The sequence below is a fragment of the Armigeres subalbatus genome, chromosome 1 (genome assembly GCF_024139115.2).
Source record: "Armigeres subalbatus isolate Guangzhou_Male chromosome 1, GZ_Asu_2, whole genome shotgun sequence".
Lineage (NCBI taxonomy): Eukaryota > Metazoa > Arthropoda > Insecta > Diptera > Culicidae > Armigeres > Armigeres subalbatus.
This window is the reverse complement of record NC_085139.1, coordinates 175684066-175709078: the sequence shown is the minus strand read 5'-3', so window position 1 is coordinate 175709078 and position 25013 is coordinate 175684066. Positions and strand designations below refer to the sequence as shown.

The 25013-nt window shown below is 36.9% G+C and overlaps 2 protein-coding genes across 6 annotated transcripts in view; one reads left to right on the top strand and one right to left on the bottom strand.

Moving 5' to 3' along the window:
- LOC134205549 (neutral ceramidase-like) overlaps positions 1-25013 on the bottom strand; it is a 77886-nt gene that overhangs the window by 17552 nt on the left and 35321 nt on the right. The gene's annotated exons all lie outside the window — the stretch shown is intronic.
- LOC134206764 (uncharacterized) lies at positions 1238-23435 on the top strand. Its single transcript, XM_062682491.1, has 3 exons — positions 1238-1646; positions 1914-2502; positions 23360-23435. The coding sequence occupies exons 1-3, from the start codon at positions 1238-1240 to the stop codon at positions 23433-23435; spliced, it is 1074 nt and encodes a 357-aa protein (XP_062538475.1).

Sequence of the window (25013 nt, the reverse complement as noted above, 5' to 3'; positions counted from 1 at the left end):
ATATTGATTTAAGAAATCAGTAATGGATATGTTAAATTTGCAAAACTACTTGTTGGGCACTCATTCATCAAGCTGATACTTCAGTGGCAAGTGGCATTTAAAATCACTGATTATATTTTGCCACTTATTATATTAGCAAACACAATTGAAAACGAGCATGAGACCGAACAATTTGAAGTTGCTACTCCATGATTGACTAGAACTTGCAAAACTGGAGAAACAGGGAACCAAATGAACGAGGCTTGGAATTAGCTATCCATCAACGTTAGTGTAAAGTTATTGCTATTCAGCGATTCCACGGGAAAAGAATAGAGTTGAAAAAAAAAGTTGTCCAATTTTGCTCAAAATCGCTTGGTATGTTCTTCATCGAAAATAATTAGACCCGTATTTTTTTTATTTTTTTATTAGGGTGACCATGTTCGATATAGGGTTACCAGAAAAATCGATATTTTTCGAAATTTTTTATTTTTAAAAAATCATAACTTTTGAACCACTGGATCGATTTGCAATATTTTTTATGGATAGAAAGCTTATTACTTCTAGTTCTTACTAAAAACTTTGGTTTGATGTATTGGAGTACTCAAATTTGCTAAAATGGTCAAAATATTTGTTTTTTAAGATTTTTTAAATGTTGGACCACAACGACTATATATTTTTATATTTTTTTATGAAAATTCAAATATTTTTACATAACATATCAAAAAATTAGAAATGTTCATCGAGCCGTTTTTGAGTTACATTTTTTTGAAAATTTTAAGTTTTCTGCGTGTATGGGCAATGAACATGGAATGAACGTTATTCTCCACTATTTCAAATAGCTCAAATTAAATCAAAAGTATGAAAATGTTATTCAAGAGTGTTTGTTTGGTCTCGTTTATTAGAAGAATTTACGAATCGCAATAGTTGAAAATAATTCAATCGGAATAGTCTGGTGTTGTTATTGATGACTTCATTCTCCAAAATCGGCAAAGCAATATGTCGTTTTTCAAAAAGGTTGGTTTTCAGCAATCCATACAATAGGTTACCTGCTTTGTTTATATGTTTTCAATATTTTTGATGCAGGTAATTCATTGTATTTTCTTTTTTGATTATGATTCATCTGTCTCCTTTTCCTTGTTCACACTTCCTAAATGATACCCAAAGGGACTATTTAAAGTGGTCTATAAGATAAAGTATATGTCAGTCAAGAAAATCAGTGAAATTGTCCAGTTGCCTTACTGAAGAAACGTTTAATACAATGAAGCAAGAATGCTCAAATTGCCATGTTTGGAGTAATTGTTACAGGAAACTTACTCCTAAACTGTATGATTATGCAGCGGAAAGGAGAATAAAATTGGATAAAAGCTGTTCCTACATTTGTAATACCTGCTATTGCCGACTTTATCGCATTATCAAGAAAGGAAACGAGCCAGCAGCTCCAAGTGCAGTTAATATAGAATGTGAAAATCAAGAACTCACCGTTTCTGAACCATCGAAACTTGATGATCTCGCCGTTGCCGGACCATCAGGCACCAATAATTTCGCCTTGGCGGGACCATCTAGAGTGAACAATTTCGCCGCACCAGCAAACATCAATAATGGTGGTTTCGAAATAATCGATCCCAATGCCGCTGGATCATCGGAAATTGACGCTGTTCCTAGTGTTGGTAAGTAGAATAATCTCTTCTTTTTGTTCATTCAGACATCATGATTTGCTACGTTATACTAGTTGTACTCGACTAGTTATACTAGTTGTATTCAGAAAATTGAAAAAACATCAGTTCCGTATAATCTTACCTAATCCGACCTAGTAGCTCAATTTGTAGAGCAGTTGCCTATCATGCAACAAAATAGAATAATCGAATACAATATGTATTACATTATATGAAGAAACATGCTCCTAACTAATAGTTATTTTTCCATCTTGTTTTCAGAATCTTTGTTTTCTTTGGAATCAACGAGTGCTGAATCAATTGGTAGCGCTGGTGCCCAGAAACCCGGAGACGGTCAGGAAATTCTTCAACAAATGAAGGCAAAATTTGATGAAATATCTGACAGAAACGATCGATATAGGATTCTAACTTCCCTTCCCAAATCCTGGACTGCATACAAAATGATGCAAGAATTCGGTGTTTCGCAACGAACTGCTCAACGTGCAAAGAAATTACAGATTGAAAAAGGTTTTATGAGCACACCGGAGACCAGAGTAAATATGTTGTCTTTGAGCGATGATACTCTAACTGTAGTTAGGGACTTTTATAATAGTGACGAGATAAGCAGAGCATGTCCTGGGAAAAGGGATTTCGTTATTGGAAATATGGCAGGAGAAAAAGTGCATGTACAGCGCAGGTTACTTTTATGTAACCTTCGTGAAATTTATTCAATTTTCAAAGAGCAATATTTTACTTTTAAAATTGGATTTTCAATGTTTTCCAGCAGCCGCCCAAAAAAATGTATTCTAGCTGGTTCAAGTGGAACGCATACTGTCTGCGTATGCATTTATCATCAGAATGTTAAATTAATGTTTAAAACCCTTAAGGACAAGAAACTTATTCATAACCATTTAAAAACGTATCATGACTTGTTTTTAAAATACTTTGTGAAAATCCTACAGAGAAATGTTGGTTGAAAACCTGTGATCATTGCCCGGGTACGCAGACACTAGAGAATGACCTGATGAATTCTCTTGAAAATGTCGATTCCTTAGAATTTAAACAATGGAGGCAAACAGATCGTTGTCATTTAAATTCAATGCGAATGGATGCAGAAGAGTATGTGGAAACATTTTTAGAAAAATTAAGCGAATTATCTCCGCATAATTTTATTGCAGAGCAACAAGGAAACTACTTAAAACAACTTAAAATTAATTTGGAAGCAACTGATTGCATTATAATTGCCACTTGCCATGGAAAAGGGCCTTGTAACGCTTTAGGAGGTGTTCTAAAGCGAAACGCTTCAAAAGCAAGTTTACAAGGCCATCATATTACAACTGCGTACGAACTTTACTCTTGGGCTGTTTCTAAAGTACATTCCAAAATGTATTACGAGTTTTTCTCCGAAAAAGATTACAATGCAATGGAAAAGAAAATAAAGAACCGTTATACTCGTGTAAAACAAATCTCTGGGACACAATCGTTTCATTACTTTAAGCCACAAAATGAAAATTACATTATCGTGAAACGGTTTTCGTTTTCAGATGAAGAAAAGTGTGTTAAATTGTAAGAATTTTGCTATGTAATATTTTTTTTGATGAATTATGAAAAATAAAAGTAATAAAATTAAATGCTGAGTTTTAATTGAAGGTAATCAGAGAAAACCATTGCTTGTAGTCTAAAGCTTAGAGATTTGAGCTTCTGATAATAGCGCTGATAATAATACCAATGGAAAGCATTCATTACACAAAGAATTTCAGCGTAGATTTCATTGGTCGGAAAAATTGTGTTTTTTGGACTTCAAAATTGATTTTTCAACTTCACTAAATATAAAAAAAATCTACACGCTAAAAAAATATATTCTAGTTTCAGTTCGGTTCACTCAAAATGACCCTTTTGTGGAATAATTCAAAATAGTTAAGTTTACTCAGTCGTGGTTTACGCTACCACTCAAATTCGGCATGAGTGCCTCTGCAACCCTTATGAGCACTCATGCTTAATTAGGACGCTAACGGACCATTGTGGTTCCAGTTAAAGCGTAAACCATGGTTGATTAAACTCTAGCAATGTTGGTCTCTGCTTTTAAACAATGTGAGGGTGATTTATAGTTCTTACATTTAATGGGGTCAGAATTGGACAAGCCTCCCCTACTTTTGATAGGTACATTACTTCACAAATAAAACTAGATTAGTAAACATGGTTATCATGAATTTATTAGGAATAAGTTTGATAACTTCAACAGAATGATTCCCGCAGTTATTTTGAAGTGATGGAAAATTATGTTCATTCCATGTGTGTATGTTCAGAAAACTTGAAATTTTCAAAAAAATGTAACACAAAAACGGCTCGATGAACATTTCTAATTTTTTAATATGTTAAGTAAAAATATTTGAATTTTCATAAAAAATATAAAAATATATAGTCGTTTAGCAACCCTATAACCAGAGACCGGCGGAGTGAAAAACTGTCGAAATGGCAACGTATGAAAATGCATGAAATCGTGAAAATGATAATGGCAGCACTTGAACTTTTTGCTTGCGTCTTATGGGTGCAAAAAGTAAACAAGTCGAAATGGAACCGCTTTTGACGGATCGATTGGAAACAAGATGGCGTCTTCGCCGATCTCTTATTCTAGTATTTCTATAGTCGTTGTGGTCCAACATTTAAAAAATCTTAAAAAACGAATATTTTGACCATTTTAGCAAATTTGAGTACGCCAATACACCAAACCAAAAATTTTAGTAAGAACTAGAAGTAATAAGCTTTCTATACATAAATATTGCAAATCGATCCAGTGGTTCAAAAGTTATGATTTTTTAAAAATAAAAAAATTCGAAAAATAGCGATTTTTCTGGTAACTCTATATCGAACATGGTCACCCTAATAAAAAAATAAAAAAAAATACGGGTCTAATTATTTTCGATGAAGAACATACCAAGCGATTTTGAGCAAAATTGGACAACTTTTTTTTTCAACTCTATTCTTTTCCCGTGGAATCGCTGTATTAGGAAACGAGATCACCTGTGCCTCTACACGATTGTCTTGAGATAAATTATTATATTGGAATTAGTCTAGAGTCCCTTCGGTTATGGTGGTGATGAAGCGATCAATGGCATGTGCTTATTTTTCGCTAATCAAAGACGAATTTACTTTTTAGCAAGCCGGGACCAATCCAATTCAACTGGTGCACAAAATCCATAGCACGATCCGAGGCTCTAAGTGGCCTGTAGTACATAACAGTTCTCCATTCCAACTGGTACATATGGTAGATGTACCAGTCGTTGTTATAGCACCAGTTCACTATGGGGCGGCTCCATACAAGTAGGTGGCCGAAAACATTTCCATTTCATTTCAGCAATATTTCACACTGTCTAAAATATGTAAAATACTTGTTTTCCAGATCATTATTGCTTCTAAGGTCTCCAAACTTCTTGGAATACATCCCTTCAATCTCCATCGAATATATCCCTTTTATCTACGAACGTAACATGCACACAACAATCTATAGATATGTATTTTATTGAAGCACAGACCTGTTCGAATTAGAAAAATGTATGTTGTTTTTGTGTGTATTGAGTTGTACATATGTTCTAAGTTGCCCAAGCACTCCGCGGAATACAGGCCTTTGCATCTACAGGCGTAGCAGGTTGTCTTTGAAGGATTTTTAAAATTGGATCAGATTCTTAACCCTCAAATCAAGTAAAGGGAATACAATATAAAGCTCTATGAAAGCTATACTAACTCCTACTAACTATACTAATAAAAGCTTTAAGATGTACAAGTATACTGCAACAACATTTATTTAATTATTATGTACATGAACATCCTCAACAAAGCCATCATTTATTTCTTCAAGATCGATTAAAATTGATTTTTCTCTGTACTCGAATCTGTTGTACTGCAGGAACTTTCAGTCACTAAAAAACTTTGAACATTTTCTGGATATTCCAGATTAGATTTATTTTGAAGTCGGTTACCTAAGTTGAGGGAGCTCATCAAAGGATCCATCGAGTTCATAGCACGAATGAAAACGTCATGTAAATTATCCTCTCAGCTTTCCTGGCATGATGAGTCCAATTTTTTAAGTGCTTAAAGTCTGTTGACACTCAGTTGCTTCTTCAGTCAGCATTCCAAGTGGTGCTGTTGAATGAATTATTATATCATATATTATAGGACTTTATGCACCGTATCAGAAATTTTATACCAATCATACAGCTGCAAATATAACCGGTAGGTTGCTTTACAATAACTGTCTAGCTTTTCAGGATTGCTTGGCTCTTGGCGGTTTATCGTGATCACAATGTTCCAGAACCGGTGTATTAGCTCTTCGTGGACATCTAATGCTTTACTTAACACCTTACCTTTACCTAATTTGGATTTGAAAACGCTCGTCGACAAATCTTTCCAGTTGTACTTGATCCTGCTCCGCCTTACCTTGGTTGATCGACCACCAAAGCTATCATAAAGCCTTTTCTCTATAAATTGTTTTCTTTACAGGTACACTTTCTTTAACATCTTTGGCTCTGGCTCAGCATAATTCCACAGCAAAGCTTTGGCAGATATATTCCTTTTTCAACACGATCTACCTGACGTCCCTCGTGAGCTTTACATACTTCAATGAGTTGCCAATAATTCATGCTTCACCAAACACTACGTACAAATTCTTCACGCGATTTACCTTCGCAATCACAGCTCATGATTTACTCAGATAGAAATTTATAAATGCTGTTTATTTATTTCACCTAGGTACATACCAATATTTTGCGACAGATTTTCCTAGGTACAGACATTTCCGTTTCTTGCATGTACATATTGTTTTTATATTAATATCAAAACTTTACATTACATTAAGCTATCGTGTACACGGCCTACCACGAAGCCTACGGCGCTTTCCGTGTTATCAACTCTTTCTATTTTAACTGTTCTTGATGCTCTTTTGGCATATGGATGAAATTGGTATCTAGTCCATCGCAGTCTGGCGTGTATTTTAGGAATACCCATTTTCAATGTTTCAAAATTATTGATTTTTTTTTCGAAAAAGTGATCGGAATCGCAGATTTGCAGACATAAGCAGCTGGATTTTGTTTTAATGCCTTCTGGGAGGACCAAAGAAAGACGTAGGGGTAGTAACTAAGCGAAACTTTGAGAAACTTCTTTTGTATGGAACTTTTTGTACGAATTTTTTTTTTGTTTTCGTCTGGTCGTATTTGGATGTTTAACTTCCTATTTTCCCACAAGTTACCCGTTCTTTGAAAGTCCACGAAACAAGCTTTCAGAAACTTTTTGAAGAGTTGGAAAAAAGCTACTGAAGCCTGTAGAGGTGTGAGAATGCCTTTTCGAATTTAGTTCAGTTCGGTAAAATGAACGGTCACCCGAGGACTAACTGCGCGAATTGAGAGTAAGAAGAGAGAGCGTAGGTTAAAGGTGATGTTACCGAATAGGAGAAATATAGTGGTTGTATACTTTGGATTGTGAACTGGAAAACAAGTGTTTTAATAAACCTCCCACCGAAATAAGGACTTAACAAAGCCGATGATATTGGCAGTTGAATAAAGTATTGATTTTTCAAAAACTAAAATCTGTCTGGTTCTGATGCCTATATCTTGATAACCATGTGGCTTCGAGTGCTGATATTCTGGGGTTTAATGCTCCAAAACATTAGCATTTCTTATCAGTGAACCATATTCATATGAGACGACAACACCTTTAGTCTACTCCAAATCAAACAAACTACAAATGTAAAAAATGATTTTGTGTAATTCTGGCGTCCTTTGCACCAGTTGTCGCACTAGTGGTCCCATTATGGCCAATCCCATAAGAAAACAATGGGATTTGCCATAATAGGAACCAACATTAGGAATAGTGCCATAACTAGTACATGCGTTCCATGATAGGAAGCAGTTTTGGGTATTATCACGAATTTTAATGCGGTTTTCACATTTGTTCTAAGGGGTCGTACACTTATTGTGTAAGCAATTTGTCTGGGTTTTTCGAACCCCCCTCCCCCTTGTAAGATTTTCATACAAATGATTTTTTATTTATATGGAGCGTAAGATATTGACCGACCCCACCTCCCCCCATAAGTGCTTACGTAATATGTGTACGGCCCCTAAGGGGTAGGAAAGGAAACCTTTCGCTTGACATATAAGCACAACCCTCATGCCTTTCATTTATATTTAAAAAATAGTTGTTCTCAACTAAGGCGACGATTGGTACACCCACCCTAGTTGCTGTTCCATCTAGTTGATCCGCCTTGCTCGCTGCACACCTCGACTTCCTGTAGACTCGCACTGCGTTGGGGATCAGGATCATCATTAGATGCTCTAAAGATTATATATTTCCAGAGGTCTCCATTCTAAGAGACAATATATTTGCTTAAATAGAAATAAAATCCTTTGATAAGATGAAATGGTGATGCCTGGGAGTGTCGGGCTAATGGACATTTTATAGATGATCAAATGTTGTTATGGTATGTTTTTGACGCTATTAGAGTCATCAATTTACTCTTCAAGTATGCTATAAAACCATAATGAATATCTCACATTGCATTGTTTGCATTTCCTACGACATTTGGTGATTATTGCGACGAAAATAAAAGTTTACCATTTTTTTTGTATTTTTCAGTCATATTTGGCCGGAGTTCTGCCAAATTGCACCAAGCGCCAATGACAAAATCCCACTTTTGCCAAAGTTTTCGTGTAACAGATTTAATGGATCACAAATCGCATCGGACTTCACTCAACACCATAACTGAGGATCCTACATCCTACAACTAATGTATGCATGAATCGACATGAAATAGATTCCGTTTTCCTTTTGCGAACAAAATATCACAAGTCAGTCAAAAAGCCGCTTGTTGCGGTTTGGCTGAACCCCGACTATTTGATATAACTGTAACTTAACAAGGTGCAAATTGTAGCTAACAATTTCATACGCAGAACAAAGAACAAGTTATTGACTTTTTAATAAATTTTAATTAATTATTAAACTGTCGAATTTCAAGCGAATGTAAGTTATGTTCAGCCAAAAACAGCCAAAATCACATGAGAAAAGATTAAAATTGCACTTTAGGTAAATGAATTTCATTTTTTCCCTAGATTTACATATATTGCAATTAAAAAAACTCATTAATCACCCTATCGGTAATGGCGCCTTTCTCGTTCATTATATAAAAAAATAATTTGGCCATAAACTTTGATCACATAGTCCGATTTGACCAATTTTTAACAGAAGGCAATAGGATTCCGTCGAATGCAACTTGTTGCAAGCAAATCGATCAACATTTATTTCCAAAAAGTATGTATAATAACTAGACATGCCCAATAAATAAAAATATTAATTAAACTCATTATTTCTATCAATTATGTCTAAATAATTATAAAAACTGCTTGAAAACGCCATTAAAAATAAGTTAGGGGACAACTACAGCAGCATTGATTGAGTTGTCATTAAAATGAGGGTGCCCACAACCGAATTTCGCAGCCTTTTTGGAATGTGAAGAAAAAAATTTCGCTCTCAAATTTTGATGGCAATCGTTATTGATTCTCTGAATAGATTGAATTTAATTTATTTTTTCAATTGAATCACTTTAATTTATGACACGTTGAAAAAGGTTAAAAAACTAGAGTAGAGATGTATAGTAGTAAGTAGAGATGTCTATTTGGTTTGATATTGAGCACAAAACACCTTGTCACTATAGCAAACAAATGACGGTTGTCAGAATGACAGCATCTGATATCTGTCAAAAGATACGTAGGGGTGCCCTTAAGCGAACGGTGCCCACAACCGAACCTCTTCCCCTACTGATATCATCCATACGAATAAATTTTTGCAGCATCTCCCTCCAACGCGTGCTTTTTATTCTGCTACGGACGGCATTCTTCTGCGGTCGCCAAGCGATTAAATTTCACTTTGATCCAAAATCTTCCAAGCTTAACCTTCCCTTGTATAGAATGAGAAGAACCACGGTGGGTTGAATGGCCCGTAACTCATATCAGTTGAAGGAAAACAAATTATCGAGCAATCTCGGACCTGAAGAATTAGTTATCAAGAAGCGAAACGGATCGGATGTTACGATTGAATCAACCGAAACAGGAAGAACGTTTCATCGTAACGTATCCCATATTAAGCCGTTACTACGACCCCAAACCGTAGTAGAAGACTTGAAGGTAGAAGAGCAATGTTTAAGCTCATGTTTAAGCCCTCTTTTTTACAATTTCTACGTCAGAGACATTGATGAACCTCTCATGCCAAATTGCTCGTTAAGACAGATTGCAGATGATTGTTTTGCATCCTTTTCGGAGCCAACCGCAATTGAACCGCAAGGATCGTTGCAAGATACTCCGCACTATTTGTCTACTTGGGCTGTAAAGCTGGGTATCGCATTTTTTCTGGAAAACGGGACCTTCTAAACGGGATAAGGAAAGCATTTGAGTGTTTTATCAAAACGGCCATTCACATTCACCATGGATTGGGTCCCTTCTCATTGATCGATCCCGGGAGATGAGAAAGCCGGTTTCTTTGACTAAGGTGGGCCAATCGGAAAGGTGGGTACGATCGGAAAATAACCTTCGATGATTTTTTCATATTTTTTTGCCAGGAAACCTTGAACAGCTGGCAACATAAATGGACAAATGCGGTTTTGGATAGATGGCTGTATTCAATTCGCCCGAAGGTATCAAAGTGTCCTTAGTTTAAAAAAGTCAGTAGGGTTGTGTATAAGACACGACCGCAAGGTTGCCGTTGGACAACATAAGGCATTCGGTGTGATTGATCTATCTGTTCGATTGTGCCCGATTGGACCAAAAGGCCCGTAACTTACATCGATCTGATGTCCGTGTTGGGAATGCATTTACAAGATTGGATGGTTTTGAAATTTGACAAGTATTGAAATTTTCAGTATTTTATCGTAATCTTGAGTTTCAATGAAATTACAAATTGCTGGAGAGTTTTTGAGTCGATTGATATGTAAATCTTCAAAACCCATCCAAAGATGAGTGCGCTATTAAGGTTTAAAATCTTACATGATTTCGTGACGGTCCCCAATTTTAGATTCTGATTTGACACCCAGTACCTTCGGGTAAGACGTTGTCAAACGTCAAAAATGAATATGGGACGAGACTTCAATCGAACCATGTGTCGTCTAATGTCCATTCACTACACTTCAAATACACATATTTTCAGAGTGGGGCTCTAGGAAGGACATACCTGTGTTTGCAGTGACGATTATCAAGACATCGATCATATCGTGTGGGCGTAAGAAAAGCATCGTGGCCCCAGATCTGTGCTAACTAAACATCTCCGGGTCCGAGAGAAGCAACCAAAGCCTATAAGGGAAGTGTTGTCCAGCCTTGATCTCGAGTACATATCCCTCGTCTACCATTTTTTTTAAAGTTGTTATTGTAAGACTGTAATCATAGTCTGCCCATCCTCTTGTCTGTCGTACCCCATTACGAATGTCTTCCTTTTGTTGTCTATTTCTATGTCTGTCGTTAATCCTTTCCGTATGTTTTCCCCTGGTTGTTGTAACCCTTGAAAAAGTTTGTTTGTCCAGTTACAGATGTGAAACGCCGCAAAGAATGTCAACTTTGTGAACATTGGCATCGTAATGACTTAAGTACTCTGAAATCCCTTCCGTTCTTACTATTTTATAGTCTTTCGGTTCTATAAAACAAACTGTATAAGAATCAAGAAATGTATTATTAAACTTGATTTTGGCTCCGTAACGCTTTATGGCAAATGAACCTTCCAAATAAACGAAAGATTCAAAATAATAATAAATAAATTAAATGTGTAGTTATTCATTCTCATTTTATTCAAAAATCTTTCGTAACGATATAACTAGAATAACCTTAAATAAGCTTAATTCTTGAAAAAAAAGAACATGGAAACAAAGATGTTTTAGTTAGGGGCCGTACACATATTACGTAAGCACCTATGGGGGGAGGGGGGTCGGTCAATATCTTACGCTCCATATAAATAAAAAATCATTTGTGTGAAAAAAATCTTACAAGGGGTGAGGGGGGGTCGAAAAACCCAGAAAAAAATGCTTACGTAATAAGTGTACGACCCCTTATTTACGAGTCATGGGAACCGAGAAAGATAATTTTATTTAACCGATTCAATCCGGATTTTTTTTTCGTCGTATTTCAACATAAATTTTGGACATTCTGCTTCAAAAACGTATGCAAATCATGAAAAAGTAGAAATATAGGGTAAAATATTTTTTTTCAGATCTTCTAGGGCTTCCAAACCTTCCTTGAGTTCAGATCTTGATAATCTACATAAACAACAAAGCGTTTTACGGGGCCTCAATCCTTATTTGAAGTTGGCATTGCTACTTGAGACATAATTAAACTATTTTTTATCAAATCGCAGTGTTACCAAAACATAAACGGTACTCCAAACTATTCTTGAGTTCAGATCTTGGAGGTCTACAAGATCAACAGAGCAGTTCATAGGTTCCCGAGCTTGTGTAATAGTTGGAGGAGCCCCATGGAACATTATTACAGTAGTATATACAAAATACAAGACTCCCAGAATATCTACGGTACTCCAAACAATTCTTGAGTTCAGATCTTGGAGGCCTACAAGACCAACAGAGTGATTGATAGGTTCCTGAGCTTGTGTGTTAGTTGTAAAACCCCATGGGACGTGATTATGTCAATATATAAAAACATCCACATTCCCAGAATATCTACGGTACTCCAGACCTTTCTTGAGTTCAGATATTGAAGTTCTACAACACCAACAGAGTGATTCATAGGGTCCTGAGCTTGTACGTTAGTTGGAGCAACTCCTTGGGACATCATTACACAAGAATATGCAAATCACAGCATTCCCAGAGTTCGTGGGGTAATCCAAATCATTCTTGAGTTCAGATACTGGAGGTCTTCAAGACCATCAGAGTGATTCATTGATTTCCGAGCTTGTGTGTTAGCTGGAGAAGCCTCATGGAACATCATTACACCAGTATATACAAAATACAATATTCACAGAGTATCTACGGTACTCCAAATCATTCTTGAATTCAGATCTTGGGGGTCTACAAGACCAACAGAGTGATTCAAAGGCAACTCAGCTTATGTGTTAGTTGTAAAAACCCCATGAGACATCATTACACCAGTATATTAAAATTGAAACAATCCAAGAATATCCACGGTACTCCAAACGATGTTTGAGTTCAGATATTGTAGGTCTACGAGGCCAACAGAGTGATCCAGACAGGATCCTGAGCGTGTGTGTCAGTTGTAGAAACCCCATGGGACATCAATATACCAGTATATACAAATCATAACATTCCCGGAATATTTACGGCGCCATACATGAGTTCAGATATTGGAGGTCTAAAAGACCAACATACCCAAGTAACATTTTAAGTTTTATAACGCTCTTGAAGACCATAATCTACTCTACAAGAGTGTGATAAAACCAGCATAAAACCAAACCGGGGGCCCTCCTTAGCCGTGCGGTAAGACGCGCGGCTACAAAGCAATACCATGCTGAGGGTGGCTGGGTTCGATTCCCGGTGCCGGTCTAGACAATTTTCGGATTGGAAATTGTCTCGACATCCCTGGGCATAAAAGTATCATCGTGTTAGCCTCATGATATACGAATGCAAAAATGGTAACCTGGCTTAGACACCTCGCAGTTAATAACTGTGGAAGTGCTTAATGAACACTAAGCTGCGAGGCGGCTTTGTCCCAGTGTGGGGATGTAATGCCAGTAAGAAGAAGATAAAACCAAAATGTTACTAGGGTAGTGATTCTTGGATTCTGAAGCTTGTTTGTTAGTTGGAGAACCATCAAGGAACATCATTACACCATTCTATGAAAATCTTCGACTTCGAGTCGGGTCAAGTACGAGACACTGAAGACGGCCTTACTGTTGAGGTCGAAATACGTATCTGTCAAGATACAATTAAGTGGTGGAATTCAATGGGATTGTATTAACTCGTCTTATGACAAGTGAAGACATTCCACTAAAAAGCTCAAAATAATTTTCTTATAAAAATCTTGTTAGTTGGAATCGCTCAAATGGACATCATTACGTACACAATACGTAAGTACGAAAAAAAAAATGTTATTGTGATCACAAACATCGCATCCACAATTTTTACGTTCCTTTTATCATCTATAGTGCTATAGAGGGGCCCTCCTTAGCCGTGCGGTAAGACGCGCGGCTACAAAGCATGACCATGCTGAGGGAGGCTGGGTTCGATTCCCGGTGCCGGTCTAGGCAATTTTCGGATTGGAAATTGTCTCGACTTCCCTGGGCATAAAAGTATCATCGTGCTAGCCTCATGATATACAAATGCAAAAATGGTAACCTGGCTTAGAAACCTCGCAGTTAATAACTGTGGAAGTGCTTAATGAACACTAAGCTGCGAGGCGGCTCTGTCCCAGTGTGGGGATGTAATGCCAATAAGAAGAAGAAGAAGAAGTGTTATAGAATAAAGATTGGTACCACGGCGTCCCTTGATGACCGGCTGGGCTATACATGTGAATTATTGCTACTCCATAATCGATCAGAATTAGAGTAAGTTGCACCCTGAAGGCGTTGGTACTCTCATACTTACTTGTTTCATACTTATTATACATATTATATATTTTATACGATATGTTTACCATTTCTATACGTATTGAAACCACCACCATCATGAGATGACAGTCTAACCAATAAATGAGGATTGCGTACCAAGAACTGAATAAAGCTCGCAATACATTCAATCGACAATATAATTGGTTTCAGTATTGCACGGAAGTGGATGTTACTAAGACTAACATTTATATGTAAGAGTAATAATAATATAATGAGTAATGAATAATATCACAAAATTTCATTTCAAATGCTTTTCTCCATACTTATCCCAAAATGAATTAAATGTAATAGCTAAATCATGTTGCTAAAAAAATCTCTCTCTCAGTTCCTCTGCAACCATTTGATGTGATTCTGCGAGATCGTCAACAGAAGGCGTTTCAGTAAAACTTTCGAATCGACATGCAGGGTGTCGACTCAAATTTGAGAATGAAATTCCCTGACTTTCCCTGACTTTCCAGACCATTTCTCGAAAAATTCCAGGTATGAAAAATGTTTTTTTTTTAATTCCTAGAAGCATATGAAAATCTTTGCATGTTTGATTCCTGTCCATATGAGTTTCTGAGTTACTGTAAGCCTAATCACTTCTGAAGCAGAACATTAAGGATATGTACAATTTAATAGGTAATTCTAGTCGTTCACAAAGAATCAAGTAAATGCGCAGAACTCCTGAAAGGTTTTCATATTTCACATGTTTCCAAAATTTGCTCCAATAATGTTATAAACTTTCTGGTGCAATTATCCACCATTGGGAATTCACACGGACTCTCTGGAGTCACAATGTACCTCCAAGACTACTGACACGACTTTTTGAACAATCGTGGGAGCTTCTAGAAATCCTTCTAATTCCGTTAAAAAAATTTACGGGTTAAGTATTTTTGTGGACATCGAGAAACCTCCATTGGCTCTTAGAAATACTTACGGAGTAAGAATTCTTATTCACTCTCTGTGGAGTAAATGGACTTCTAAAAATAGTCAAGGACGCTGCAATCTTCCAGATAATCAAGAATTCAAGCCCTACAAGCTCACATACATCCATGCAACACTTACAGCCTAGAAAAACATTCTAACCATGTAATACTTTAAATATTTTGGTCTGCATACACTCAGGTCGTTTAATATTTGTCGATTGGGGCCTTAGCCAATGGCCCCATGGAAAAATATCAAAAAAATGGTCATGTTTGTAAAGAAGTGGCATAACTAGTCTCATATGCTAAGGGGAGCTACACTTACTCAATTTATTTTATCGATTTTTAGTTGTTTGCCAAAAGTGAATCGATGGTCTTGAAATTCCAGCAATGTTTTATTTATAAAAAAGTTCAACTACTTTCAACTAGATGGCAATGAAACTTTATAAGGAACATCTAATGGAGTTTTTTTTATAGAACTCTTTTAACATATTTGAAGATTCTTTGGCATATTTTGTGTATGAATGCTTCAACGAAGACATTTGAATTCAAATTTGAGTAAACACCATACAATCTACAAAGTTTTTGGAGCGGAGCTTTGAAAAAAATCTTCTAAACATCCATCAAGGAGTTCCAGGATTAAACTATTGAGCGAGTTCTTGGAAATCCTCTGGACTTTTTTTATGTTTCAGTGAGAATTCTGAAGTAATTTAGAAAATTATCTGAGGGGAATAATTGTTTTCACAAAATATACTAAAGCATTTTCACTGAAGTAATTTTTGGACAAATTTCTGAAAGAGTAACCAGAATATTTCCTGATAAAATTGTTTCACAAACATCAAAAGCAACGAATGTTAAACTGAAACATTACCATTGACAACAACATTATCCTCCTCTTGCGTCCGAGTATGGTTATGGAGTATCGAGCAAACGTTTCATTGCGACTATCGCCACCTACGTACATGAGGTAGATCATATGATGCTTTAATCCACTGTCATTCTCTATACATGACTAGTAATTTGACCACCTAAGGACGTAAGGATCGACCCATCATCAAATGAAAGTTCACAAAATGTTTTCAAAACCTTACATACAGAATCTTGTTTGCAGATGATGCCGATGTAGAGTGGGTCTTCAAAGGTCTTCAAAGATAGTATTCGGCGTTTTTTTTTCAACAAGCCATTAACCTTCTGTCTGTGCTCAAAAAAACTTACATTATCTGTGCTCTGGGGTCAAATTGACCCCATATTGAAATTGCTATAACTTTTTTATTGTTTGGCCGATTTTGGATTTTTGGGGCTGTTTCGAAAGATAATTTAATCATCTTTCAGGTTATAACCAAAGATTGACAGAGATTGGCGGGTACATCGCGGGGAGGGGTTTTAGTGAACAAGGATACAAAAACAGTGATTTTTTATGATTATTTTACTTATATCCGAAAATAAAACCCATTTTGAACTGCACCTTTCTTAAAAAGGTTATGCATGAAGGCGTTTGTTTTACCATGAGGCGTTGATAAGTTTAGAACTTGGCCGCCAGGTGGGGTTATATTTGAATTCATTATTTTAGATTACTCAAGCTATTCCGATATATAGAATTCTCCTCAGTGTAAATATTCTTATCGCACAAATCTAAAACAAAAATAAAATGGCGTCTTGATCAAAGGTTGTCTAGTGGGAATGGACTGTCTTGTGACGGAAGTAATAATTGGGAATTTTACAAATAGGCGGCAAAGTGGCTGATCTTTAGTTACGCATGTAGACCCAATAGCCTTAATTGCAGGGTTTTCTTGGATGGCCTAAAACATATTCTATGAGCACATTCTATTATTTGCAGCATCGCTGGAGCAGGTTGAATACAAAGAAAACTTTTGATGAACTCTACCACAACATTCATGTTTGCCAAAAATGCTACAAACCAAAATACACCAGATCTCACATGGAACAATATACTCAAATATAACAGCTCACTAGCGCCGCATCTTGGAAGAAGTGCTCATTATATTGAGCACCGCTTTGTAGTCCTGGGCATCCTGAACAATGTTGCCGAATACAACTTGGGTGTAGGTATGAGGGATCTCAAGCTAAAGCAATATTTCAAATATGCAAGAGTATTGCAAGTACACTAGCGCCGCCTATTTGTAAATTTCCTAATTATTTATTCCGTCACATGACAGTCTATTCCCACTAGACGAAATTTGTTGAAGACGTCATCTTCAAAAATTTCAAATTTGTGCGATAAGAATATTTACAATGAGGAAAATTACTTGAGTAGTCTAAAATAATGAATTCAAATATACCGCCATCTAGCGACCAAGCTCTAAACTAATCAATGCCTCATGTCAAAGTACAGGCTGTCCTACATAACCTTTTTGAAAAGGTGCAGTTCAAAATTGGTAGGATTTTCAGATATAAGTAAAATAAGCACTGTTTTTGTACCATTTTTTACGAAAACCCCTCCCCGCGATGTACCCCACATATAGTCAATCTTTAGTAACGACCTGAAAGATGATTAAATTACCTTTCGAAACAGCCTCAAAAATCCAAAATTGGCCAAACATTAAAAAAGTTATAGCAATTTAAATTTGGGGTCAATTTGACCCCAGAGCACAGACAACGTAAGTTTTTTGAAAAAAGTACACTGTAACGCATATTTCAAAGATTTTAAAAGCGAATTTGCACCTAGCAGACAGATCTCGGCGAGTTTTACCAAACTACCAAAAATTAGGAGAATCGATTGAAAACTAAAAAAATGGCAGCCACTCAAAATGGCCTGGGGTCATATTGACCCCAGAGCACAGACAAAAGGTTAAATATCTAGCTGTTGGTTGAGGGTTGATCATTATTGATGATTATTTGTGGATTGGTTCTGAACTAAGGCACATTTCAGCCATTTGATTCAGTTTAGACTGCTTAGACTAGATAATTTTCGAAAAATTGGGCGCTGCGTTTTTATCAAAAGGTAATATGATATATTAGAGTTGGTTACTAATCAGCAATTTAAATTTATCAAGATAGATCGCATTTCTTCCAATATCCCAATATCAGACTCTCGCGATTGATGATTAAGTATTTGAACGAACTTTCAAAACTTTTATTGTTTAAAGGGAACATGACTCTAAGGTTACTGATGAGAAAACTGCAAAAAAAATCAAAACGACGCTGACACAAAACCACTCAAACTAAATAATCTAAAATATTAAAGGAGACTTAAAAAAGTTGGTATCAGACCTCAACAGTGACCATTTGAACAACATGGCCTTGGAACCTGTGTTATTGCTTAGGGATTAATAGAAAAAAAACTCGATTACAATGGGGTACATGGAATAAGCCCGGAGTAAACTTTTAGTCTAGATACTGCCAACGGTCACACAAAAAAAGCTTTATAGCTTGATGGTGAAAATGGTTGTCGACTGTAACTGCCTCGGAGTATTGTTTTGTTTATCGGCTATGCAGTCTGATTACCAGCTAAAACGCTATATTAATTCTGATCCGAAGTTTCGGTTCTTTAATAATTGAATGGTTCAGCGTTTCTTTGTCATAAGTGTTTAGCATATTGCTCGAAATAAAAAACATCACTATAAATTTTCAATATTGGGTTTTGTGATTTTTTCCCTGATCTCATTCGAAATTCCATGACTTTCCCTGACATTCCAGGTCCAAATTGAAATTCCCTGACTTTCCAGGTTTTTCCAGGTAGTCGACACCCTGGACATGTTAAGCTCTGGTGCACTGCTGCTAACATGCAGCACACTAGGAGTAAACTTTTTGAAAGCAGTGTACCAAAAGGAATCAATAGTTAAGTTTCTCAATAATAATCTTCTTCATCGAAAAAATATTTAGTAGACTAACAGGTAACAGGTCATTGTATTTTTTTTTCGAGAAATGCTCTCATTATTGATGAAATTTGTGTAAGGTGGTTATTCACAAATTGCGTGACGAATAATAAAAAAAAACTAGAGGTTCATTACAAGAAGTGGCGAAGGGGAGAGGGGTGTTGAAAATAGTAATTGTACGTACTATATCGATCTTCCCTAGATGTCCTTCACCATACAATTTTTTGGCGGTAAATTCATGCTAGACCATCGTACATCTTCTTGTTGATCGATTTGAATACAAAGAATTGAACTCATGGACAATTTGTATTGTCGTACATGTTCAACGAATTCTACAATGTGTCTATAATGGTGTAACGAAGTCCAGTAGAGCTTTTCCAACTCATAAAAATAAATTGGATGACGTAGATCTTCATGTTGATCGATTTGAGTATTGAGATCTGTACTCATGGACAGTTTGGAGTGTCGTCGATGTTCAACGAGTTCTGTAATGTATCTATAATGGCGTATCGAAGTCCCGTGGAGCTATTTCCACTCATAGAAATAGTGGAGACCTCAAAGATCTTCGTGTTGATCGATTTGAATATTGTGATCTGAGCTCAAAGACAGTTTGGAGTGTCGTAGATGTCGAGCGAATTCTGTGGCGTGTCTCTAATAGTGTAACCAAATCCCGTGGAGCTATTACAACTCATAAAAATAGTTGAGACATCGAAGATCTCTATGTGGATCGTTTTGAATATTCTGATCTGTACTCATGAATAGTTTGGAGTGCCATAGATGTCGAACGAACTCTGGTGTGCCTGTAATGGTGTTACGAGGTATCGCGGAGCTATTCCACCTCATAAAACTAGTGGGGACATCGAAGACCTGCATGTTGATCGATTTGAATATTAGGATCTGATCTCAAGGAGAGTTTGGAATGTCGTAGATATCGAAAGAATTCTGTGGTGTGTCTGTAATGATGTTACGAGGTATCCTGGAGCTATTCCAACTCATAAAACTAGTGGGGACTTCAAAGATCTGCATGTTGATCGATTTGAATATTAGGATCTGTACTCAAGGATAGTTTGGAGTGTCGTAGGTGGCGAACTAATTCTGTGGAGTGTCTGTTATGGTGTTACGAGGTATCCTGGAGCTCTTCCAACTCATAAAATCAGTGGGGACATCGAAGACCTGCATGTTGATCGATTTGAACATTAGGAACTGTACTCAAGGATAGTTTGGAGTGTCGTAAGTGTCGAACGAATTCTGTGGAGTGTGTAATGGTGTTACGAGGTATCCTGGAGCTATTCCACCTCATAAAAATAGTGGGACATCGAAGATCTTCATATCGATCGATCTTAATATTAGGATCTGTACTCAAGGAGAGTTTGGAGTGTCGTAGATATCGAACGAATTCTGTGGTGTGTCTGTAATGATGTTACGAGGTATCCTGGAGCTATTCCAACTCATAAAACTAGTGGGGACATCGAAGATCTGCATGTTGATCGATTTGAATATTAGGATCTGTACTCAAGGATAGTTTGGAGTGTCGTAGGTGTCGAACTTATTCTGTGGAGTGTCTGTTATGGTGCTACGAGGTATCCTGGAGCTATTCCAACTCATAAAACTAGTGGGGACATCAAAGATCTGCATGTTGATCGATTTGAATATTAGGATCTGTACTCAAGGATAGTTTGGAGTGCCGTAGATGCCGAACGAATTCTGTGGTGTGTCTGTAATGGTGTAATGAAGAACCGTGGAGCTGTCCCAACTCATAAAAATAGTGGGGACATCGTAGATCTTTTTGTTGACCGATTTGAATATTAAGATCTGAGTTCAAGAACTGTTTGGAGTATCTTAGTTATTGAAAAAGATCTGTTATACTGCAGGATAGGTGGAAGATATTATCATAAAGCATTTCAATTTCAATTATTTAATCAGAATGTGGTAAAAAAATGGTGTTGATTCCTTAGAACATCAAAATTAGAACTCAAGGATAGTTTGGATGCTCTAGATCATCCTAGTGACCATAACCTGACCTGGGCAATATTTTTCCTGGATGGTACAGTTAATTTTGAACATTTTTGCTGAAGAAAGCAAGGCTCTATCTCTTAAAACTGATTTTTGTCTTGGGTCATATATGACCCATCCGGATTGAATCGGTATCTGCCAACCTAATTCTATTGAGCAACTTTTAAAAGCACAAATGCACCGTCTAAGACGAGTTTAGTACTTTCCATTTAATCCCACTACGTTTTGTTATCTTTGCAGATACTTATTTCGAACTCAACTGTGACTTCGTCTTCAGTGTCTCGTACTTGACTCGACCTGAAGAAAACGATTTACATTGCGCTAGGTGCGCTAATTACCTTATTCTTTAGGTAGAAACTTGAAGAGCCAAGAGCTGCCGTTTCCCTGATCCTTATTCAATAGCGCTGTTTGTACCTGTCGGTAGATTTTCAAACTCTCAGCTACATCAAGTTTCAATGGGAAAAGGACAATTATATTTGATGCCGTAATTGGGTGATTTTCCTTATGCACATTCTCTGCTACCTAAGATCTAAATTCGTAATGTAATCCCATGACGGAGAACTACTTCACATTTCGTGGCAACTACTACAAACAGACGAAGGGAGCACCGATAGGAAATCCGCTATTACCGTTTTTGTGCGAACTGTTCATGGCGAATCTGGAGAACAAACTACAGGAACAAGGAATACTACCCGAGAAATGGTGGAGATACGTCGATGACATCTTCAGCATCATCATCAGAAAGGGGTTTTAGAAGCGATGAAAAACGTGCATTAGGACATCAAATTTACATTCGAGGAGGAAAAAGAAGGTAAACTACCTTTCTTGGATCTACTGGTCATCAGGGAAGCAAATACTGCATTAGGCCTTGAAATCTACAGGAAGCCCACGAAGACCATGAGAGTCACCCCATATACATCGAACCTTTCGTATCAACATAAAATGGTAGCATTTCACCACATGATCCACAGGATGCAGACAATACCCCTGAGCGAAGACGAAAAAACGAAGGAACTACAACACGTCTTGAAAACAGCGAAGATCAACGGATACCAGGAGAGAACTATACGAGCGATCATCAACAAGAAGGAAAGGACCTACCGAAATCTACCGACAGGTACAAACAGCGCTGTTGAATAAGCATCAGGGAAACGGCAGTTCTTGACTTTTCAAGTTTCTACCTAAGCAATAAGGTAATTAGTTGTATAGATAAATAAAGTAGGCAAATAAACTATAAAGCAAGACTATGCTGAGGGTGGCTGGGTTTAATTCCCGGTGCCGGTCTAGGCAATTTTCGGATTGGAAATTGTCTCGACTTCCCTGGGCATAAAAATATAATCGTGTTAGCCTCATGATATACGAATGCAAAAATGGTAACATGGTTTAGAAACCTCGCAGTTAATAATTGTGGAAGTGCTTAATGAACACTAAGTCGCGAGGCGGCTCTGTCCCAGTGTGGGATTACGTCCCCAATAAGAAGAAGAAGAAGAAAAGTATCATCGAGTTAGCCTCATGATATACGAATGCAAAAATGGTACCTTGGCTTATAAACTTCACGGTTAATAACTGTGGAAGTGCTAAATGAAGAAGCTGCGAGGCGGCAATATCCCAGCAGAGGATGTAATGCTAATAAGAAGAAGAAGTTTCGCTCGGTAGAGTCCCATTGAACATTGGCCAAATCGAACTACGGGCTCAGAAGTTATGTCCAAAACACTATTTTTACATGTGAATCACGAAAATCTCAACCAAACATTTTTCGCCATTCTCGAAAATGCCAAATTGACAAAAAAGGCACCAACAGCACTAGATAGACTATTTGGAGTGTTTTTGCCTTTCTCGTATACAAAGTATACGTAAAGGCTATATGTTCGCTCCAAAATTGAACTTTTTATAGGGGGCCCGGAGACCCATAGTGTTATATACCAATCGACTCAGTTCGACGAATTGAGGTGATGTCTGTGTGTGTGTCTGTGCGCACCAACCCAAAAAAAATGTCACTCTTTTTTTAGGCGCTTATCCTTAACTGATTTACGCGCAACAAAATGCATTCGACGCAGGATATTCTCCCATTGTTTCCTATTGAAAATTGGCCAGATCGGACTATGGGCTCAAGAGTAATGTCCAAAAAACTATTTTTATAATGCAAGAGAAAGGCACCATCACTGCTAGGTGGATTAATCAGGGTTTTGTTTTATAGGTTCTAATTACTGAATTTAGAAGGACCAAAATTCGAAACTGTGACTACTGTGAAACGCGAAAAATACCGTTCAAAACGCCCAATTGCTCCAAATAAACGCATCAACAGAGAAGCTTTCACAATATGGAATAAACACATTTTCTAAAAAACATATAAACATAATATCTTCATCTGTAGCACAACAATCAACATCAACCTGCTTAAATTGTGCATTGCTCAATCGGACGACTATTGGAAGTATGCACGCGAGTAGATACATGCCAATGAGATTGCATACGATTTATTATGCTTACTGCAGAGGCGCATGCATTGAATACGTCCGAGGTGCTACCGTCTGTAAGTGACGACGACCTAGCCCCCAAAAACAATCACGGCACACGTTCACAAATTGAACCGGTCCCGCTCAATGTGAATATGCTTATCGTAAGGCTAAGGTGTTTCAAACTTTTCCATTTATTTCTTTAGATAGTATGTTTTTCGCTGATGAATAATATTATTATTAAAATTCAGTTGGACAAACTTTGTAGATAAATTTCACCTTTCGACAATATCTCAGAAATGCGCCCAATGACAGCCGATAAAAATAATTATGTAACATATAAAAACATTTAAAGCTTTAATTAATACCTGACTGCACCACCCTGACACAGTATTCAAAGCACAACAACCCCCAGCACTATAATGCTATTTCTAACACTGTCATTTGCCTCCCGCAAATGCGGCTAGCGGACGGTCAGCGGCATTTTATCAGTTTTCAAGTTCTCTTTCTCTTTTCGTTGTGGAGAAGCTTTTTTTGCTACTTGCGCTTCACAGCCACCTTGACCTTGAGCGAACGGTTAACGATTTTAACGGGAATATAGTTCAAAACGAATTGATAACTGAATCGACAGCACTTCTAAAAATAGGAAGAAAGTTGTGAGACGTGTCATATATTTCCAAATATTTCTACAGATGATATTTGTAATAGGAATAGTAAATAGTAGTAGATGTTGAGAAACTTTCAATGTATACTAAACGATTCAAACTCTATATAATAATTTATCTGGTAGGATATGATGAAAACAATCAAAATATCATTTTGCACCACCTTCCCTTAATCGCTCGTTAAAAATGTTAATATGGTAAGCAATATATCAAACAGTATTAATGTTCCACTGTAAGTGGGGTATACTGCATTTGCTTGGACGATTTTGATTCTTCACCAGACAACAAACGCTACGTATCACGCCATGCTGGAGTGATCTTTGAGTAAAACTGCCTTTTTTAACATTGCTTCCGATGACCAAGTGCGAAACGGTGCCACTATAATCTGTAGAGAAAAGGGGCGAAATGCTGCTAACATCTTGTAAGTAGGTACAGTTTTATTTTTACCTCATGCGAAACAGAACAGACAGTTGATGCTATTTCAAAATAGCAGAAAATCGTTATTGAGAAATACACTTGTTAGTAAGAATTAGGTTAGAATCTATAATTCTGGACCAACATTTGAAAAGGGCGTAAGAGCCAAAATTTATTCCTTCTGATTCTTCGTCCACATATAAAGCTTTATATGCAGACGAAGAATCAGAAGGAATAAATTTTGGCTGTTACGCCTTTTTCAAATGTTGGTCTAGTATTACAAATAGAGAACAATTTATAGGTACATACTAGGGTGTTTCAAAAAATCGATTTTGCTCCACAGTGCTCATCTGATTCTTTACCATGTTCTGGTGTCCTCTGAAATTTGAGCTCATTTGGATTAAAACTGATTTAGCACAAGTCGTTTCAAGTTTGCATGCAAATTAGTATGGGAAATTTATTTTTCATTATACTGTTAATGACGTAAGCGCAG